The 17282-nt window shown below is 36.6% G+C and overlaps 2 protein-coding genes across 2 annotated transcripts in view; one reads left to right on the top strand and one right to left on the bottom strand.

Annotated features, from left to right (window-relative positions):
- Window positions 1-241: 241 nt before the first annotated feature.
- On the bottom strand, window positions 242-1233 carry LOC110032969. The gene is made up of 3 exons (XM_020736777.1): window positions 886-1233; window positions 574-804; window positions 242-520 (listed from the first exon to the last, which is right to left on the bottom strand). The coding sequence occupies exons 1-3, from the start codon at window positions 1231-1233 to the stop codon at window positions 242-244; spliced, it is 858 nt and encodes a 285-aa protein (XP_020592436.1).
- A 5359-nt stretch (window positions 1234-6592) lies between these two features.
- LOC110032971 (developmentally-regulated G-protein 2) overlaps window positions 6593-17282 on the top strand; it is a 79666-nt gene continuing 68976 nt past the window's right edge. Inside the window, exons 1-2 of the mRNA XM_020736778.1 lie at window positions 6593-6968; window positions 14833-14900. Coding sequence (XP_020592437.1) covers window positions 6899-6968; window positions 14833-14900 — 138 coding nt within the window. The 5' untranslated portion in view covers window positions 6593-6898. The remainder of the gene's footprint in view (window positions 6969-14832; window positions 14901-17282) is intronic.

The raw sequence follows: 17282 nt of genomic DNA, 5'->3' as shown, positions 1-17282 counted from the left end.
AACAACAAATAAACAAATGCATTAGTAATTTGTTCTCGAATGGCCGCCATTTCACTTGCACCTTCCCCTTCCTTAGTAGAAATGGTTGATTGTTTGTTGTCATCTCGTAACATAGAACTACCCATTTGGTTTTCAGATGGGTCTTTAACTACTTCCCGTTAATTTGCTTCAGCATTGAGAAAATCAACGTCATATCCAGACGGGTGTCGCCTAATATAATTGTGTATTGTCATCGTTGTTATCACAATTTGAACCTGCTTTGGAAACGGGTAAGGAGGGCATAAGGAGACATATCACGTAAGATCACCCATTTCTTCTTCCAGACACCAAATGTCCGCTCGATGACGCCTCGCAAAGAGAAATATCTTTTGTTGAACACCTCCTTTCTGTTTCTCGTAGCATTACTTGCTCGTTCAAAATCAGGTATATGATATCTCGTATCAGGATATAGTTTGAGATACCCTCGCTGCAATGGATAACCGACATCCACCAAATAATACTTTCCTGTAAGATGTTGAACCTTGAGTTCCACATTTTAAAAAAATACAATAAATATTTTGCAGCGCAACATACCTTGAGGAGGATGGGGAAAACAATAATGAGGATTTCGTGTTGCACTCTTGAAAATCCTACTATCATGGGCTCTACCCTCCCAACCAGGCATGATAAATGTGAAACACATATTAAAGTCGCAAACTGCCATGACATTTTGCGTTGTGGTCCACTACGTCCGATAAATGCAACTTTCTCATCATTTGAAACCCGTGCATCAACATGTGTTCCATCTATCGCACCGATGAAATCCTAAACATGTAGTTCTAGTAATTAATTAATTAATGTCCTACATTCATGTTAAACTTCATTAATATAAGATTAAATCAGTACCTTAAAGAATGACATGTAGCGTCGATCTTGGCGAATGTCTGTAGGAGTTCGTGAAAACGTTGGATCTATTGGCTTTATAACTTGTTTTGCGAGGCTCACCAAAGCACTCAAACCCACTGAGAAGTACCTGCTAATTGTCTCTGATGAGTGTTGAAAGCGTTCCATCGCACCACACATTGACTCATTCTGTGATAATATAAAAAGAGCAATCGCCAACACCTCACGGTCAGTCATTCTCATAGACCCATGGAGGCCATGAGATCCTACGAGTTCTGCTAAAAGATCTGTAAAAACTTCTTGTGTCATGCGGAACAACTTGTGAAATCTTGTGGGATGCTCGACAAGCATTTCCGCTACCCATTTGTCTCCAAATTGTGATGATGTGTAACAGGGGGAACAATCGATGTATGTGTTGTAGTACTCTACGAGCAAGTTGATAGCTGCGTTTCTCCTTCTACGACGTACTTGGTTTGGGTCCATAATGATTTATACTGGACATATTTTGACACAGAAAAATAAATTTTTAAATTAATCATCATTAGGAACATAACTATATAATTTAACATGTGACAAGTAATAACACAAGCATTTAGTGTAGATCAGAGGTACATAATTCTAAGGAAGTTTTATCAACGGATAAGATTTTCGCACTTTTCATGAAGACATTTATATGTAAAAAACAAATTAAAGTGAAAAGTCTGAATGAACAACAGTTCAAATAACCATGTCTTCTCATAAACTGTTTCTCATAAACTGTTCAGATAAGGAAATAAGGACATAGCAACTACTAAAAAAGTCCATTCAAATTTTCCTACGCTCATAAAAATTTCGTAGATACGACCTCCTTCGCTCTTTGGCAATTGCTGTGAAAAAATCTCTCTGCACCGAATCTTGAAGCAGCTCAACAGCAAAGTAGTATAGCTCATCATCCATTGCAATACTCGGATCCTGCTCTAAAATAGCCACAACCTCATTAATTGACGTTTTCTGCACTTTATGGGGGGCATCATTGGAAGAATCCATTAGGCATGATATCTAGTTTCTGATAGACGCAGCTCCACCCTTTTTTTACTCTCGAACCTAGATCGCTTAGAGCGATTCATAGATTGAATCTCAGTGGGACCTGGACTTGGGAATTTAGGTGAATCATCTGATAAGTTGATAGCAACATTGTCCTGTGTTTCACCAAATCCCATCTCGCTAGGAGCGCATGCATATTTTCCTGTGGCAACGACACCCCCGAACATCAGGTCTAACTTCTCCTCCAAATAAGGTTCAATCCCACAAGTTTTATACTTTTTTGCTGCGGGCACCACCTGGAAAAAAAACACAAATCATTTTGTTCATTCCTGAAAGAGAATTATATTATACAAATTATGAAAAATAAAATTTACTTACCGTGAGCCTTTCTGCCCACAACTCTTCCGAAGCATCAATGGTTCGCTTTATTGGATCCCAACCCACACTAGTTGAACCACGCTTTAAATCCTTTCAAATTTTCCAATCTTTCCTCAGTTGATCCCATTTGTTTTTCATTTGTAGCCTGTCGTACTCCCGTCCCGTGGAGTCTTTAAAATTTTTAATGATATTATGCCAACCTTCTTGATTGAAAAACGTTGTTGGTCTATTGCTTAGTTCAATTTCTTTGATACAGAGGTCGCAAAACAACAATTTGATTTTTTTTTCCCCAGAGTGCTGGTGAACCATGTTCTTTAGCTTTACCAGCCATGTTACTACTACGATGAAGCAAAGAAATGAAACACAACAATATCATATTCGATTAAAAAATGATTAAAGAAAGCATAAAAACAAAAAAAGGACACAAAATTTAATGTGGTTCGGTCAACATGACCTACATCCACGACAAATGAGGCCAACAACTTTATTATAGCATCAAAGAAGAAGATACAAAGCTTTGATTCATACAGTACTCCCTCCCAGAAGCACAAAAAAACCAGCAACATATAGAAACCAAATGCTATCATGATGGATCCCATCCCAGGAATCTGGCATAATAGAAGCATCATACATTACTCCCATAATGATTCGTATATTACTCCCTCCCAGAAGCATAATACATTACTCCCTTCCACGCACCCCTTTGAAACCGGCAGCATATCTAATAAACAGGTAGCCCGAAGCAAAAAAAAAAAAAAATGTTGCGAGGACCACTGCAAGCTTGTCAAGTACTTGAGCAATGCAAAACAAGTAAGGTGTAAAGATAACATAGAAATATTACTATCACAATTGCTTACGGGGCCAAGCCAAGTTTTCTGTAATGCCCGATTTAAAAAAAGAAAAACAAGTTAGCCATAATTTTCAAGATATAACTTCAGCTGATCAAAGTAAAGGAAGGCTGTCGAATTTCTCAAGGTTTAGCTTCAGCAAACCCAAGCAAAACAACCATCAGAGTTCCAAAAACTTGGCTCCATCAAACCAACGTAAAAAAAAAAAAAAATCAATTTCAAGGTTCAGCTTCAACAAACCAAACCAAAGGAAACCCCTCTAGTTTCAAGGTTCAGCAAATAAAAATGTATCTAGCAATCAAACAAAATCCAAAAAACTAAAGACCAGACATTCTTCCCTTTTTCTTGGCATGTGAGAAACATGTTTAAATCCACAAAATCCATTTAACACAACCATATAAATAACCAACTTGATGAGTTCAAACAAATATTCAAGAAACTAGCCAAACCGAGAAACAATTATTTCAAATGAGTAGCAAAATAGATAACATTGTTCTTAAGAGGCTATAAAGAATAGAATTCAGTCTTTCTCAAATGAACACAGAGCATATACTTCTTAGTTATAAGTGCTTCTATAGTAATTGATCCAACAACCATGTATTCATTTTGAAAATTACCAAGTTCTAAAAAAAAAAACCATAAATAATATGAGATAAAATATTGGCTCCTTAAAAGAAACATATCTCATGGATCCATTCACTAAGAGACAAGAAGATGCTTTCGCAATCCATATGGGTCAGAACAAGCATAAAATCCTCATATGGTTTAAACCAATTGAAAGAATACAAAAGAAAGTTAGGTGAATCAACAAATTCACCCCAAGAAATATAACTCATACATTCACTGACCCCTAATAAAGGAAGATATAACAATGAATTCTTCCTTACAATAATCCAACTCTCATGAAGAATATAATGATCAATTTTCACCATAAAACAGACATATCGACAAGGAAAAATAGGTTGTGTATGCTATATATGTAATCCTTTAATATTCATGAAAGGAATAATCAAACTAAAATGTATAACCCGATGATTTGAAATCGTAAAGAACTGTTAAACTATTTGATTCATAACAAGAACCTCCAAAACTTCATAGCGGAAATATCCTTTTTCGAATGGTACTTCCAAAACGACAATCTTCCATTAGCAAATGCATACATGCTTAAACCACAAAACAATCTCTAATGTAACACTGCATACATGCTTAAATGGGCGCAAGATCTGCAACTTAGATGGACAATGCCAATTTGATCCCAAATCTAAGAGCTCGATTCATGTAAGAATAAAATGAAGTATTTTTTGGTGTGCCAAAAGATCAACCTAAAGCCATACTTCGTTAATAAGCTACAGATCCACCACAGGAAAGAAGGAGAAAAGAAAAATGGCAGAAACAGGAAAGAGGTGAGAAGGAGAAAACATTAGGAGCCACAAAACGCACATCCTTCCTCAGAATGCGGCGGGTGGGGCTGTCAAAAAAGCTCGTTGTTCGCGAACAGTTCATGTTCGGTTCGTCAAATAGTTCGTGTTCGAGTTGTTCGATAAGTAAACGAGACGAACGTGGACATTTTTTTTTGTTCGGTTAGTTAAACGAACCAAACACGAACAGTGATGCGTTCGTTCGTGTTCGAATCGTTATTGTTCGAAATATAAAATAATTTAAAATAATCATATATAAAAAAATTATGATATTTTAAAAAATTAAATTTTATAAATTATAACATATAATAAATTAATAATAATAATAATATATTAATATACTATATTAGTAATCTACTAATATAGATATCATATATTTGTATAATATAAGTTACATAATTAATATAATATATTATTTATATATATTAATATTAGGGATGTCAAACTGGCTCGTCATTTGCAAACAGCTCGTGTTCGGATCGTGTTTGGCTCGTTCGTTAAGAAACGAACACGAACAGTGACTTCACTAACAATTTCAAACACGAGCTTATTTTGAACAAACTAAATTTCAAACGAACCAAACACAAACACAAGCTTTGTTCGTTCGTGTTCGATTCGTTTACACCCCTAGCAGCGGGGAATCACCTAGGGTAGACGCAGGGAAGCAACGGGGAATCACCGAGGGTAGACGCGGGGTAAAGGGTAAAAATTTTGGTCGAAAGCGGGAGACACGATGTTAATGCCGCGACCTGCTTTCGCTCCGCTTCTGCCGCCTAAATGCCTGAAGTCGCGAACCAAAAAGATAACTTTCGCGAAAAGTTGCGACAAATGACCACGCCGCACCTAAAAAGCGCTCCCAAACAGACCCTTAGTCATACCCTAAAATTTGAATCTAGGTCATCCTAAACCCTAATTAGGTTTAAACTCTATTAGACTTAATCAAATCCTTAAGCCTTACATACATCGGGCTTAAGCAAACCTTAAACCTTATTAGGTCTAAACCCCATTAAACCTAATCAAATCCTTAAGTCTTACATACATTAGACTTAAGTACATCTTAAAATTTAATTAGGTATAACTCTAATTAGACATAATTAAACATGTTAAGCCTTACTTACATTAGGCTTAACTAACCTTTAAACCTTAATTAGGTCAATCCCTAATTAGACCTAATTAAAATTGTTAAGCCTTACTTACATTAGGCATAACTAACTTTTAAACCTTAATTAGGTATAACCCTAATTAGACCTAATTAGACTTGTTAAGCCTTACTTACATTAGGCTTAATTAACTTTTAAACCTTAAATAGGTCTAACCTTAATTAGACCTAATTAAAACTATTAAAACTTACTTAAATTAGGCTTAACTAACCTTTAAACCTTAATTAGGTCTAACCCTAATTAGACCTAGTTAAATTTGTTAAGCCTTACTTACATAACCTAAGGGGCTGTTTGACAATCGATGAGATTTGACTTTGTCGAATCTAATACATCTTATAAATACTAATTTAATAAATCATGACAGGGTTAAATCTGAAAAAGTGTTTTATAATTGGATTCAATAAATGCAGTAGAATCTTATCAAATATATTGACAAATTCATAATTTAAAGTTTTCTATTTTCTTAAAATAATCATAATTAAACTTTCATTATTTATTTATTATGATGAAAGTAAACAATTAAATTTAATTAAATTTAATTTAAATTTTATTTCTAATCATAAAAATTAATTATTAATTATTTACGAAATAAATTAACTATTTATAAAAAAAAATATTAAACTAATTATTTATGGAGCAATAATTTAACATTTACAAATAATTATTAATTAATTTTTAATTATATTATTACATATTATTATCGATTTCTTACAAATTTATTAAATAAATTAAAATTCACTATGTATTTTATTTTTACTAATTAATTATTAAATATTTACATATTAATTTATATAATTATAATTTTTTTAATTATTAATCAATTAAATTAATAGAATTAATTTAAATTAAATTAATGGCACAAACCTCTGTATACGTCCCTCCTCTCTCCCTCCCGGACCCTTGCCTCCAGCCCGAAACCCTCGTCTATGTTAGCCCCGCTCTCCGGGCTTCGCTCAAAACCATCGCCTTCGTGACCGATGCGTTGCGATACAGTCGCCATTAGGATCGTGGCGTGCAGAGCTCACTGAAACTCCCATCCTACCTGAATCTGTTGATGAACTTCATTTTGTCCAAACTGACCGTCTGGCAAGATTCAACTTAATTCCAGGTTAAATCCTAGTCTAAATCCACTGTCAGACGGCCCATTAATACCTCAGGATTTGAAGGCAGCTCTTTGATACGACGAAACATGGGTATCATTGAGAAAATTAAGGAAATTGAAGCCGAAATGGCTCGAACTCAGAAAAATAAAGCTACAGGTTCGATTATATTCTTATTGATGTGCTTTTATATTGATTATCGATACACTTTCCCATGTTAGCCGATGAGATGCAGGAACTACAATTAGATTGACGTCACTGACATTATTAGCCTTATCACTATTATTTAATTTATGTTTATCTTTCCTTCTGCTAATCCCTGCACTTGAATTCTTAAATGATGCTATATCACTCTCTGACACACGTAAATTCATGTATTGGCACGGAATAAGCAGTGGCCAGCCTTTAATGAATAGAAGTCTTCGGCGGAGTAATGGTGGGAGAACTCTAGCTCAGAGAAGGACTCCCGCTTAATAACTCACACGCTCTCGGCTTGGTGGGAGAACTCAAGCTCGATTCTTTTCAACTTGACTAATGTACTAGGATGTGTGGACTACTACCAATACACCAGGATGCAGTGATTCCTTAAAAATAATGGATATTTATATTCAATTTGATTAGTATTTGGTTGTATTAATTGGCTTAAATTGTTGCTCATTGAATAAAAGATTATTATTTCAATATATCATCACAAGTGAAGGAACATTCAGCATAGCTAGCATTATTGGAGTTTTTTGATTTGTGTAATATATTAATGGTTTGTTGTTAATGTCCACGGATCTTGTTGCCCATTTGTCTGCACATGTCCATTAAGTTTCTGGGATTGCTTCATCCACTTCGCCAATTCTTGACATTGCTTATTTCTTCTTTGTGTATCATTAAATGTATTAGATATTCAAATTCAAATGTTTAAATCATTTTTAATTAATTTTTTCCTTTTAATTGTTTCTATATTGGAAATTATTTTTACTGCTTGTGGGAAATTTTTGGATTAGATCTTTATTTATAATTAGTTTGTACTCCATAATCCTTGAAGAATTAAATCAATGACGTCTTTCACATATTCTATATTGTATCAATGCTACTCTTTTCGCTCTTCTTTGTATTTTTCCTCATATGTACTCCTGCTTGTTCTTGTCCCGAACAGTCTTATCCATCCCATCTAACCCTTCTCATGGCTAGCAATAGAGGAAGCAATGAGCAGTCTGATTGAAGAGCATCTCTGTCACTCGGTCGTCCTCATGTTCGAAGTCACTAAAAATCAAACAACATATGAAGCACTAATAGCCGATCTACGCCTAACTCTCGAAATGAGTGTCTGATATTTGCTAGTAAAGTCAGGTTTGCATTGGTGGTAAATCAAGTCAATGGAGAATTCAATGTCAAGGAAGAGATGGTGTTCAAATACCTTAACAAGGCAAAAGTGGAGATTGAGAAGTTCACAGATTTCAAGATCGAGCACGGTAGTCGGGAAGAAAATCAAATAGGGGACCTTTTATCAAAGGACATTTGCTTTGGAAATGGGAAGCCCTAAAGGCTTTTCCAGCCGATCATTGAGGAATTTGAGGCCATGAAAATGGAAGCTGAAAGCACAAAAAGTTGGATGGATCCCTTTATACAATATCCCGAGTGAGAGACTACCATATTTGACCTAAAGGAGGAGTTGAGGTGGTGACCGAGCTGGCAGATGTTCAGGCAACTAGCTCAATCTCCCGGGTTCGAGCGGAAGAAGAGAGTATAGAAAAGTTTAAGTTTGGGGGGTGTGCATTGTACTCGAGTTTGTAAGTCGGGGTATGGTGCTGCCCGAGTCGGCTGAAGACCCGTATGTAAAGTATTTTTTGTCAGAAATAAAAATTTAATTTTTACCAATTTTCAAAACTTTTCATCATCAAGTTTTCTCGATTATCATGCTGATTTGATGTGGATTTTCGAAGTTCGAGGTACAGATTCGAGGTGTTTCGACTTCCCTGGATACCCTATATATATGGTTAAATGGGAAAATGGAGTTGCTCTCTTTCATTTTCCTCTTCTCCTTCCCTTTGGTTGGTTTTCTTTCCGAGCTTTCATGGCCTCCAAGTATTCTCCCTAACTGTTTGGTTCAGTGCCTGCGATCGAACGTTCGATATTGCATCGTTCAATGCTTATCTTTGGGATGAAACTTGTTTATATGACACAAGCGTCGTGCTTGAGCAGGTGGAACCGGAGGTACGGGCGACTAACTACTTAAGAGATGACTTGATTTTCTGCCGGGACTAGTTCTGGTGGGGACTTTGACTGCCCTTCTATCCATAAATTCGGTCGATAGTTAACCATTATGTAGTCATTCCTGCCCATATCAAGCCAAACTCAATTGCTTTGGTGATGACTTTTGTTATTTACTTGCTTCAGATGGAGATTCTATGGTCACGAGAGCTGTTCTCCCACATGTTTTCCTTCAGAGGAGCCGGATGGATATGTTGTCTTCGGCTCGACCTGGAAATTCCTCCTGATTGACTTGGAGAACAATATAAAGGATTGGAAGCTTCGATTCCTCTTGGGCACTTGTGAGACTTGGGGTATTGCTACTAGGCCGACTGGAGGGCCTTATAAGTAAAAGAAGAGTCTCCCACCATGGCTTCAGGGACTCAGGCTAGCTATCATTGACAAGCATATGTTGGTGATCCAGTATACCGATCCTATGGCAGTTAACTGGGTGTTAAACTCTGCTAAGTTTGCCTAATGGCTCCTGAGTTGTGGGTCGCCTCTGACGAAGCGAAGGAAAAATAGTAATTTGAGATGGCTGCTCGACTGCAGAGAAAAGAGCTGAGGAAGAAGAAGGCGACACTTCTTCACAGAGAGAGGCCAGGGAAAGGATGACAAACCAACAGGCAGGATAGCCTCAGGTTTGAAATTAATCAATTTTGTCTCCAAAATCTTGGTTGCTATTCAAAACAAAGTCACTGGAGAGTTAATACTGATCAAACGGAAACATCGTTTGATGGACTTAGGGGTTTGAGGGACCACCATCAAGAGGAGTTAACTCCATCCAACCTTGGATCAGAGGTTGAGGATTCCTCTGTGCACCTTTCAATACAGGAAGCTTTCGGACTGTCATCCTCTTTTTACTGAAAGAGGGGAAGCCAAATAGCCCTATCTGTGATTCCCAACAACGCTAGTCAATCTTTTTGAGGCAGTAAGACTTGAAGAATGATTGGGAGAAGAGGAACTTGTATCGGCTGAAGAGGCAAAGCACTGACAGAAAGGCAACGCCCCAACTCTAGATTCTGACACTTCTCTTGCCTCCCAAGAAACGAAAGGGGGGAAAGATTGCTGGTGTCCGTTACAAGAGAAACGTCCAAAGGACTTTTTCAATTTGGACTCTAGTTTAATATTAATAAACATCGAATGGGATGGTTTCCGGAGATGGCCGAATATGCCTTGACCATCGCGTATGTTCTTTGGTCTGCGGGCCTTAAGAAGTTCTTGAATAACCTCTGGCTCATGGAGATATGCCATAAGGTCGACCGATTTCAATTGTTCAATCTTGTCGCTATGCATCACTTGTTTTCCCTTTTTATGAATACTAGGGATATGGTCTTGAAGGCCGAGGCAAAAGCGAAAGTGTTCAACGAGCAAGCAAGAGCTGCAGCAAATCAGGCGAATGAGGCAGAGGCTCGGCTGGAGGGTGTTGAGGCAGAATTGGAGATAGCATCTGAGTGGTGTCTGCCATCCAAGATGAAAATGTTGAACTATCAGAGTGGATGGCTACAATGAAGAAGATCGAAGAGTTTCTTGACACTCAAGATCACTTGGAAGAGGATAGGAGGGTGACAATCGACCATTTCATTAGAGTTGAGATGATTGATCCCAAATACTCTGACCTTTAATGAGTTCAAGAAACTCTTCGATGCTACCTCGACGTAGAAACACCAAGAGGAATCTGAGGGTGATAACTTGGTGGATGACGAATCATCCATCACTCAACCCGATGACTTCTAGGCTTGGTTCTTTTTTAAAATACATGTAATGGAATGAATATACATGATTTTTTTTTTCATGCATGTAAATGAATGATTAAATGAATGAACTGTGACCTCTCGGTCGCTTTTACTTATGTTATCTTTTGTTTAGTTTATTAAATTATGACGTTTCTTCTTTCACTATTCTTTAGTCGATTTGAAATTTTCTTCGCCCAACTCAAGCCATATCTTTTGTCGCTTGAGCGCTGAGGGATGATTTTTAGTGTATACATCAATCAAACAACGTGGTGTTATCGTCAGGCGTAAAAAAAATTGTTTAACTGCTTAGATGACGTGCACAAAATCAGTTTATTCTGGGTGTCAACTCTTAGGCATATCTAAGTTCTTTATTTGTTTGAACACAAAAAATTTCTTTCGGTCGAACTACTCGTACGAGGGTATTCATCGATATTTTTTCGAGGTGATTTTTTTAGAACCCTTCATGGAGCTAGTGGGCTGGTAAACACCTTTGAAAATTAGTTCTGAAGACTTGAAAACTCAAGTTTGAGGGGTTTTGTGACCAAGCGTCTGAACACTTATGTTGGTCATCTTTTTATGATACTCTAGTTTCTCGAGGGTTGTTTCAATGTGAAATGTGTAGACCTTCTGAGTTCCCCGAGTGTTGTTTAATCTGGGTTACAATCAATGGTTAGCCAATATTTTTCTCAAAATTATACAAAAAGTAAAAATTCACAAGTGATACAAGTGTAAAACTTCTTTTATATTCCTCTTGTGTCGATATAATGTAATTGTTTTGAAGGAATAATTTTTTTGACATCCTCACTTCATGTTCGAAGAATCCTTTTCCCGGTGTATGACTTCAGTTTGTAGGGTCTTAGGGCGACTTTTTGATCAATGATGAATGGACCTGTCTATGTCTGATCAAGTTTGCCGATTGCCCTCGTGCTGCTGGCTCGACTTTCTTCATATCTAAATCACTAGAGGAAAATTTCTTTTCTCGGACGTTCTTATTGCAGTATCGAGCAGTCCTCTTTACGTCTTCCAGTCGGAGTGTTGCATTGGTTCGTCTTTCTTCTAATAGATTGAGTGCGAGCATCATTCCTTTATCATTTGCCTCTTGCCTGCCGGTGAGTTTTTCTTCATCAAAAGAGGTAGTTGTGACGATTCTTTGACTATGGTGGTTGTATTTGACGGACAATATTGCTTCCATCCCATGGAAAAATATGTACGGGGTTTGCCCGGTCATTGCGGATGATGTCGTCTGGATGGCCCATTGGACGGTGTTCGCCCAATGGCCTTTTGCTCCTTCGACCTTCTTCCTTATTAGATTTAAGATTATCTTGTTGGAAGCCTCAGGTTGTCCATTTGTCCGGGGATGATGTATAGATGCGAATTTAAGGTTAATTCCCTTTGACAAAAATTCTTCGGCGATAAGTACCAGGGATGAGCCATATCGACAGATGATGTTTGTCTAAATAAAGTTTCAAACGACGTTAGCATTGATCAGGGCGAGGGTTTTTGTTTCTATCCATTTTAAAGAATAGTCTACAACTAGATAGAACTTGCATTGGCTCTTTGAACGGTGAAGCGACAAAAGGATGTTAAGCCTTCAAATGGCAAAAGGTTAGAGACTGATAATCGTCTGCAACTTTTGGGTCGGTTGTTGTTGCAGTGGAGCATATTTCTGACACTGCTAGCATCACCTAGAGAACTCCTCTGCATCCTTCATGAGGGTAGGCCAAAAGTAGCATTGCCTCTAAACACGATGTGTCAATGTCTTTCCTTTGGAATGACTTCCACATTCACCAGAGCGTATTTCCCAAAGAATTTCTTTAGCTACATTTTCCTTAATGCATCGTAAGGGTAATGAAGCAGTTGACCTTTGAAAAAGTTTACCTTTAATGATAAGATATTACGTAGTCTTAGACTTGAATCTGTTATTTCTTCTGGGATCTTTCCACTTTCCAGGTATTGTATGAAGGGATTCATTCAACTTTCTTTTGTGCTTTCAGCTTTCACCTCTATGGTTTCTTGTTCTTTAATGGTTAGTTGGAAATGTTTTCGGGGTGTCCCTTCTCTAAAGCAAATGTTCTTTGATAGAAGTTTTAATACTTGATTTTCTTCCCGACTAACATGCTTGATCTTGAAGTCTATGAACTACCCAATCTCCACTTTTGCCTTGTTCAAATATTTGATTATCATCTCGTTCTTGGTTTCAAATTCTCCGCTGACTTGATTTACCACCAGTTGGGAATCTGACTTTACTAGCAGTTGCTAGACTCCCATTTTGAGAGTTAGGCATAGACCGACTATTAATGCATCGTATTTTGCCTGTTTGTTGGTGATTTTGAACTTGAGGATGACTGAGTGATAGAGATGCTCTTCGGTCGATCTGCTCAGTGTCAGTCTGATTCCTCCTCTCGCTTGATTCGAGGCTCCATCAATGTGGAAAGTCCTTGTTCGGTCGTTAGTATTAGTTCCTCCGCTCGATTCGCATTGTTCGGAGAAGTTTGCTAGGAAATCCGCCACAACTTGGGTGTTAATTGTTGTTCGAGGGATGTATGTCATCATACTCACTGAGTTCCGCATCCTACTTCAGGAGCCGACTGGAGTGTTCCGGCCGAGTGAGCATATATGTGAGTGGATGGTCATTGATGATCTTGATCGAGTGCGTTTAGAAATATGATCGGAGCCTGTGGGTAGATATAATTAGAGCAATGTTTAGATTTTCCATGATAGGATACTTGACCTTAACGCCTCTAAGAATCCGGTTGGTGTAGTAGATCGGGAATTGTTTTTCTAGCTCCTCCCGGATGAAGACCGAACTAATGTTTTCCCGCTCAACTTCCAAATATAGCGAGTGTTCTTCATTCGATTTCTGGCTTTGTAAAAGCGGAGGTAGTAATTAATGCACCTCTTTATATTTGTGACTGACTTCAGGATCCATGACTGGCGCTGGCACCATTCTATATTTGTAACGGCTAAAAAGGAAAACACTTAATGACTTGATGGTGTTGTCATTCTATCGTTTGACAATCGTTCGGTCGACTAATGGGTCTTCAGTCAACCTCTTTGAGAGAATTCTTGGCAGAGGCCCTCTTGTTGTTTGGGTAAATTTTGATCGTCGAGCAGAGGGTATATCGCTGTAATCTAACAAACAACTCTACTTGAATAAGTGGCCTTCTGAGAGGGCTGGAAAGATACTAGGGTGTCCTTTGACCATCTCCATGAAGAATCCCAAAATTATTCGAGGGAGATAGCTGTAGCTGTTTGTCCTTTGGATCTTGTGCCTTTTGTTCTTTCGTTCGGTTGGCTTGTAGTTTTGATCAAAGGGAGTGATATTTGGTGTCTCTGTCTTTTGACTCCCGATGCAATCCTTTGGTGCCGGTTCTGTGAGATCTGTTGATTCTCCACAAGATTTGTGTGGTCATATTTTTGATATACAAATATATATCTCAAAATAAATATATTATAAACCAATACATCTACATACATGTTTGTCTATAATATCTCTATTTTATTCAACTTTTTTAAACGTCTCATATCTTCATATTAATTATAGAACACTACATGTGCAAAATTTATTTTTCTGTGTTAAAAAAGAATGCAAATATGCATATTGTACACAGATTTTCTCTTATATTCTCTTAATTGCAAATAGTTAATGATGAAGAAAGAAACAATTTCCCATTCGTACAATTTTTTTTTTCTTGGCATAAACTTGTTATTCTTGCTGATGAGGATGATGAATTTAACTGAATATATGTGCATTCATTTAATAAGATTCTGATTAATTTGAAGTTAATATCTCGGCAAAGAATTATTCAATACCCTTGCTATATATTTTTGGGATAAAACTATTCAAGTTGCTGACGAGGATAACTTCAAAATTTTTTTTTTGATGTAAATTTGTTCTATTTGATTTTCTTTCATATGAAGCGGATTTGATATCATAAATTCTTGTTTCTATTGCCAAAAATTTTCTTTATAGTTCACTCTGGGTTTGTATTTCTTGAAAACGAATGAACTGGGAGCTAAAGAAATGGATTGGATTTATTGAATAGAGTATCATCTTGGACAACTGAAGGCGAAGATAGCGAAACTAAGGACACAACTATTGGAGCCTCCTAAGGTGCGTTGCTTGGCATTTTCTACCAATCATTTTACTTTTTTGACATATGTGATTTAGCATGAATTGTAGCTTAGTAGTTCTTTCCTTGAGCGACTTTCTACACTTAATTCTACTTTCATGTTTGACTTATAGTTCAAACATAGCATCCTCTTCCTCTTTTTTCTAAAAAGATATTTCTTCTCCCATAATCTTAAGGTCTCATGCATGTGTGCTTTTTATATGATTTTGACTGACGTCTGGCACGACAGATTATATTATATTATCTTTGAATTCCACACTTGATGGATCTTCAGTTTACATTTGTAGAATATGGTATTGTGTACCGTGAAGAATTGAAAGGAATTTGCTAAATATTTCATTTTGTCATTTAAACTGACTTTATATCAGTCTATGAGAACTATTATTAGGAAATATACAACATATAGCCACACACACACAAAAAAAAAAAAAAAAAAAAAAAAAGATTACTATCCAATGACTACTTAAAATCAATGGCTATCAACTTCAATTAGTTTCGTTAGGCAATGTTGCGTAGGATTATTTGCATTATTGATAGCTTATTTATTATGAAATAAATGTTATTGAACTTTACAATTGAACTTATAAATTTTCCAGGATGACTTTGTAGTCATAGCACATTCTTAGATTCTAGTGCCATGGATTTAAATTTTCTTATACTTTTGATCTTGTCATCATATTTTATTTATTTATTTATGTTATGAGATTACCTCCTCAAGGGTGTAATATCTTGGAAGCAAGTCGTTAGCATTGCTAGATTTGACTCTTTAATTCCAACAACTAATTGATTTTTGACCATGCTAAAAAAAAGTAGGACAAATGTTACATCACTTTTATATTTTAGTGAAAAGATCCATGAAATACAAGTTTAATCATTGATATGGGACACAAACCACCAAACTTTTGAGATATTATGTGTAGAGGACGATCCATATTTGTTATTATAATAATGGAAAAATAGACTTTGGGTTCGTATTTCACTTAGTAGCAAACTGATACTTTTATATTTTATTAACTTACATCACAATGAAATTCTTCTGTATTATTAACTTTTGACTGATAAAGAAAGCATACTGTTGTGAAGAACAGAGATTGGATGGCCAAGACATAGGTGTTGGTGCCGTATTATTTCCTTGTTAGATTTAAAAGATATAGAAAAGAAAGATATTAGGACAGTTTGTGAGAAGCTTTCTTGATCATTGAAGTCCTCTAGGTGATAGCAACTTTCTTTTTCTTTTGCATTTCCAATTGTATTCCTCGTTCCTTGTTCTTAAAATATAGAACATCGAAGGTAAAGCACAATATTGCATTTTTAATTTGCAACTACCGTTTAGATAAAAAGTTGATAAATAATTTTGGTATGTGGACGACATTTCCAAATGGTAAGGGTTGTTTATTAGAATATTTTCTTGACCAACAATGGGTGTCAAAGATTCACTTTTTAATAATATATATATATATTATATATATATTTATACGATAAGCAGTATATGTAATAAATATGTGAAGTGTTGGTTGTATAATTTGTGACTTTTGAATTAATATATCAGGAGTTGGATTTGGACAGTATAAAAATGAGAAGATAAAGTAATGCCTGAGAATTAAAGAGAAGAAATACTTACTGTATGAATCCTTTTTAGTCATTCCAACAAAATTTTTAGTTCTTCTATTTTTTCTTTATCGAATTCAATGGGCGATTCTTTGGCATTTCCTTGTACATGTGTTTGTCTATCCTCTTTGTGTTGTCTTGTATTTTTTGTCGGTTTGTATGAAGCTTCCAATATTTTTCTCTTGTATGTTGAGTTTTGTCTGAAATATATGCATCATAGATTTTTTATTTGTGGTTGGATTTGACTATTTGTTTTCCCCGAGAGAGGCAAGTTTGAAATCATAGTGCTTGATGTTGTTGACCTCAATTTTCGTGAGGTCTAGTCTTCCTCTTAGGGTTTAGGATCTAGCCTTAGGGATCTCCCTTTGACTATCTTAGAACCTTAGAAGTGGTGCCCGCCTCATTGTAATTTGACCTATTTCCGTCCTCTTTTGTGGTTCCAAGTGTGTGGTATCGACTTCTAGCATTTAGAAGGGTGAAACCAACATGAGGAAACCCAAAAGGGATCCCTATAGGACCTTTTTGAGCCTTAGGGTGGCCTTCTGCACAATTCGCACTCCCGCGCGCACAAACTTCGCAATTCAGAGAGCCAACACGTCCGATCGCCATAATTCACATCGCTTGCACTGTTACCCGTCGAAGACTCAAATGAAATTTTTGAAACAATCGATCGCGGGTCAATATTTTTGTGAAATTTGAATTTCGACGCGTTTTGATCCGATTGTCGACGATGTCGTCCGAGCGACCCCGGATGA

The sequence above is a fragment of the Phalaenopsis equestris genome, unplaced genomic scaffold (assembly GCF_001263595.1).
Source record: "Phalaenopsis equestris unplaced genomic scaffold, ASM126359v1 Scaffold001073, whole genome shotgun sequence".
NCBI classification, from domain to species: domain Eukaryota; kingdom Viridiplantae; phylum Streptophyta; class Magnoliopsida; order Asparagales; family Orchidaceae; genus Phalaenopsis; species Phalaenopsis equestris.
Note: the sequence above shows the minus strand (reverse complement) of the source record. Positions and strands in the feature narration are given on the sequence as shown.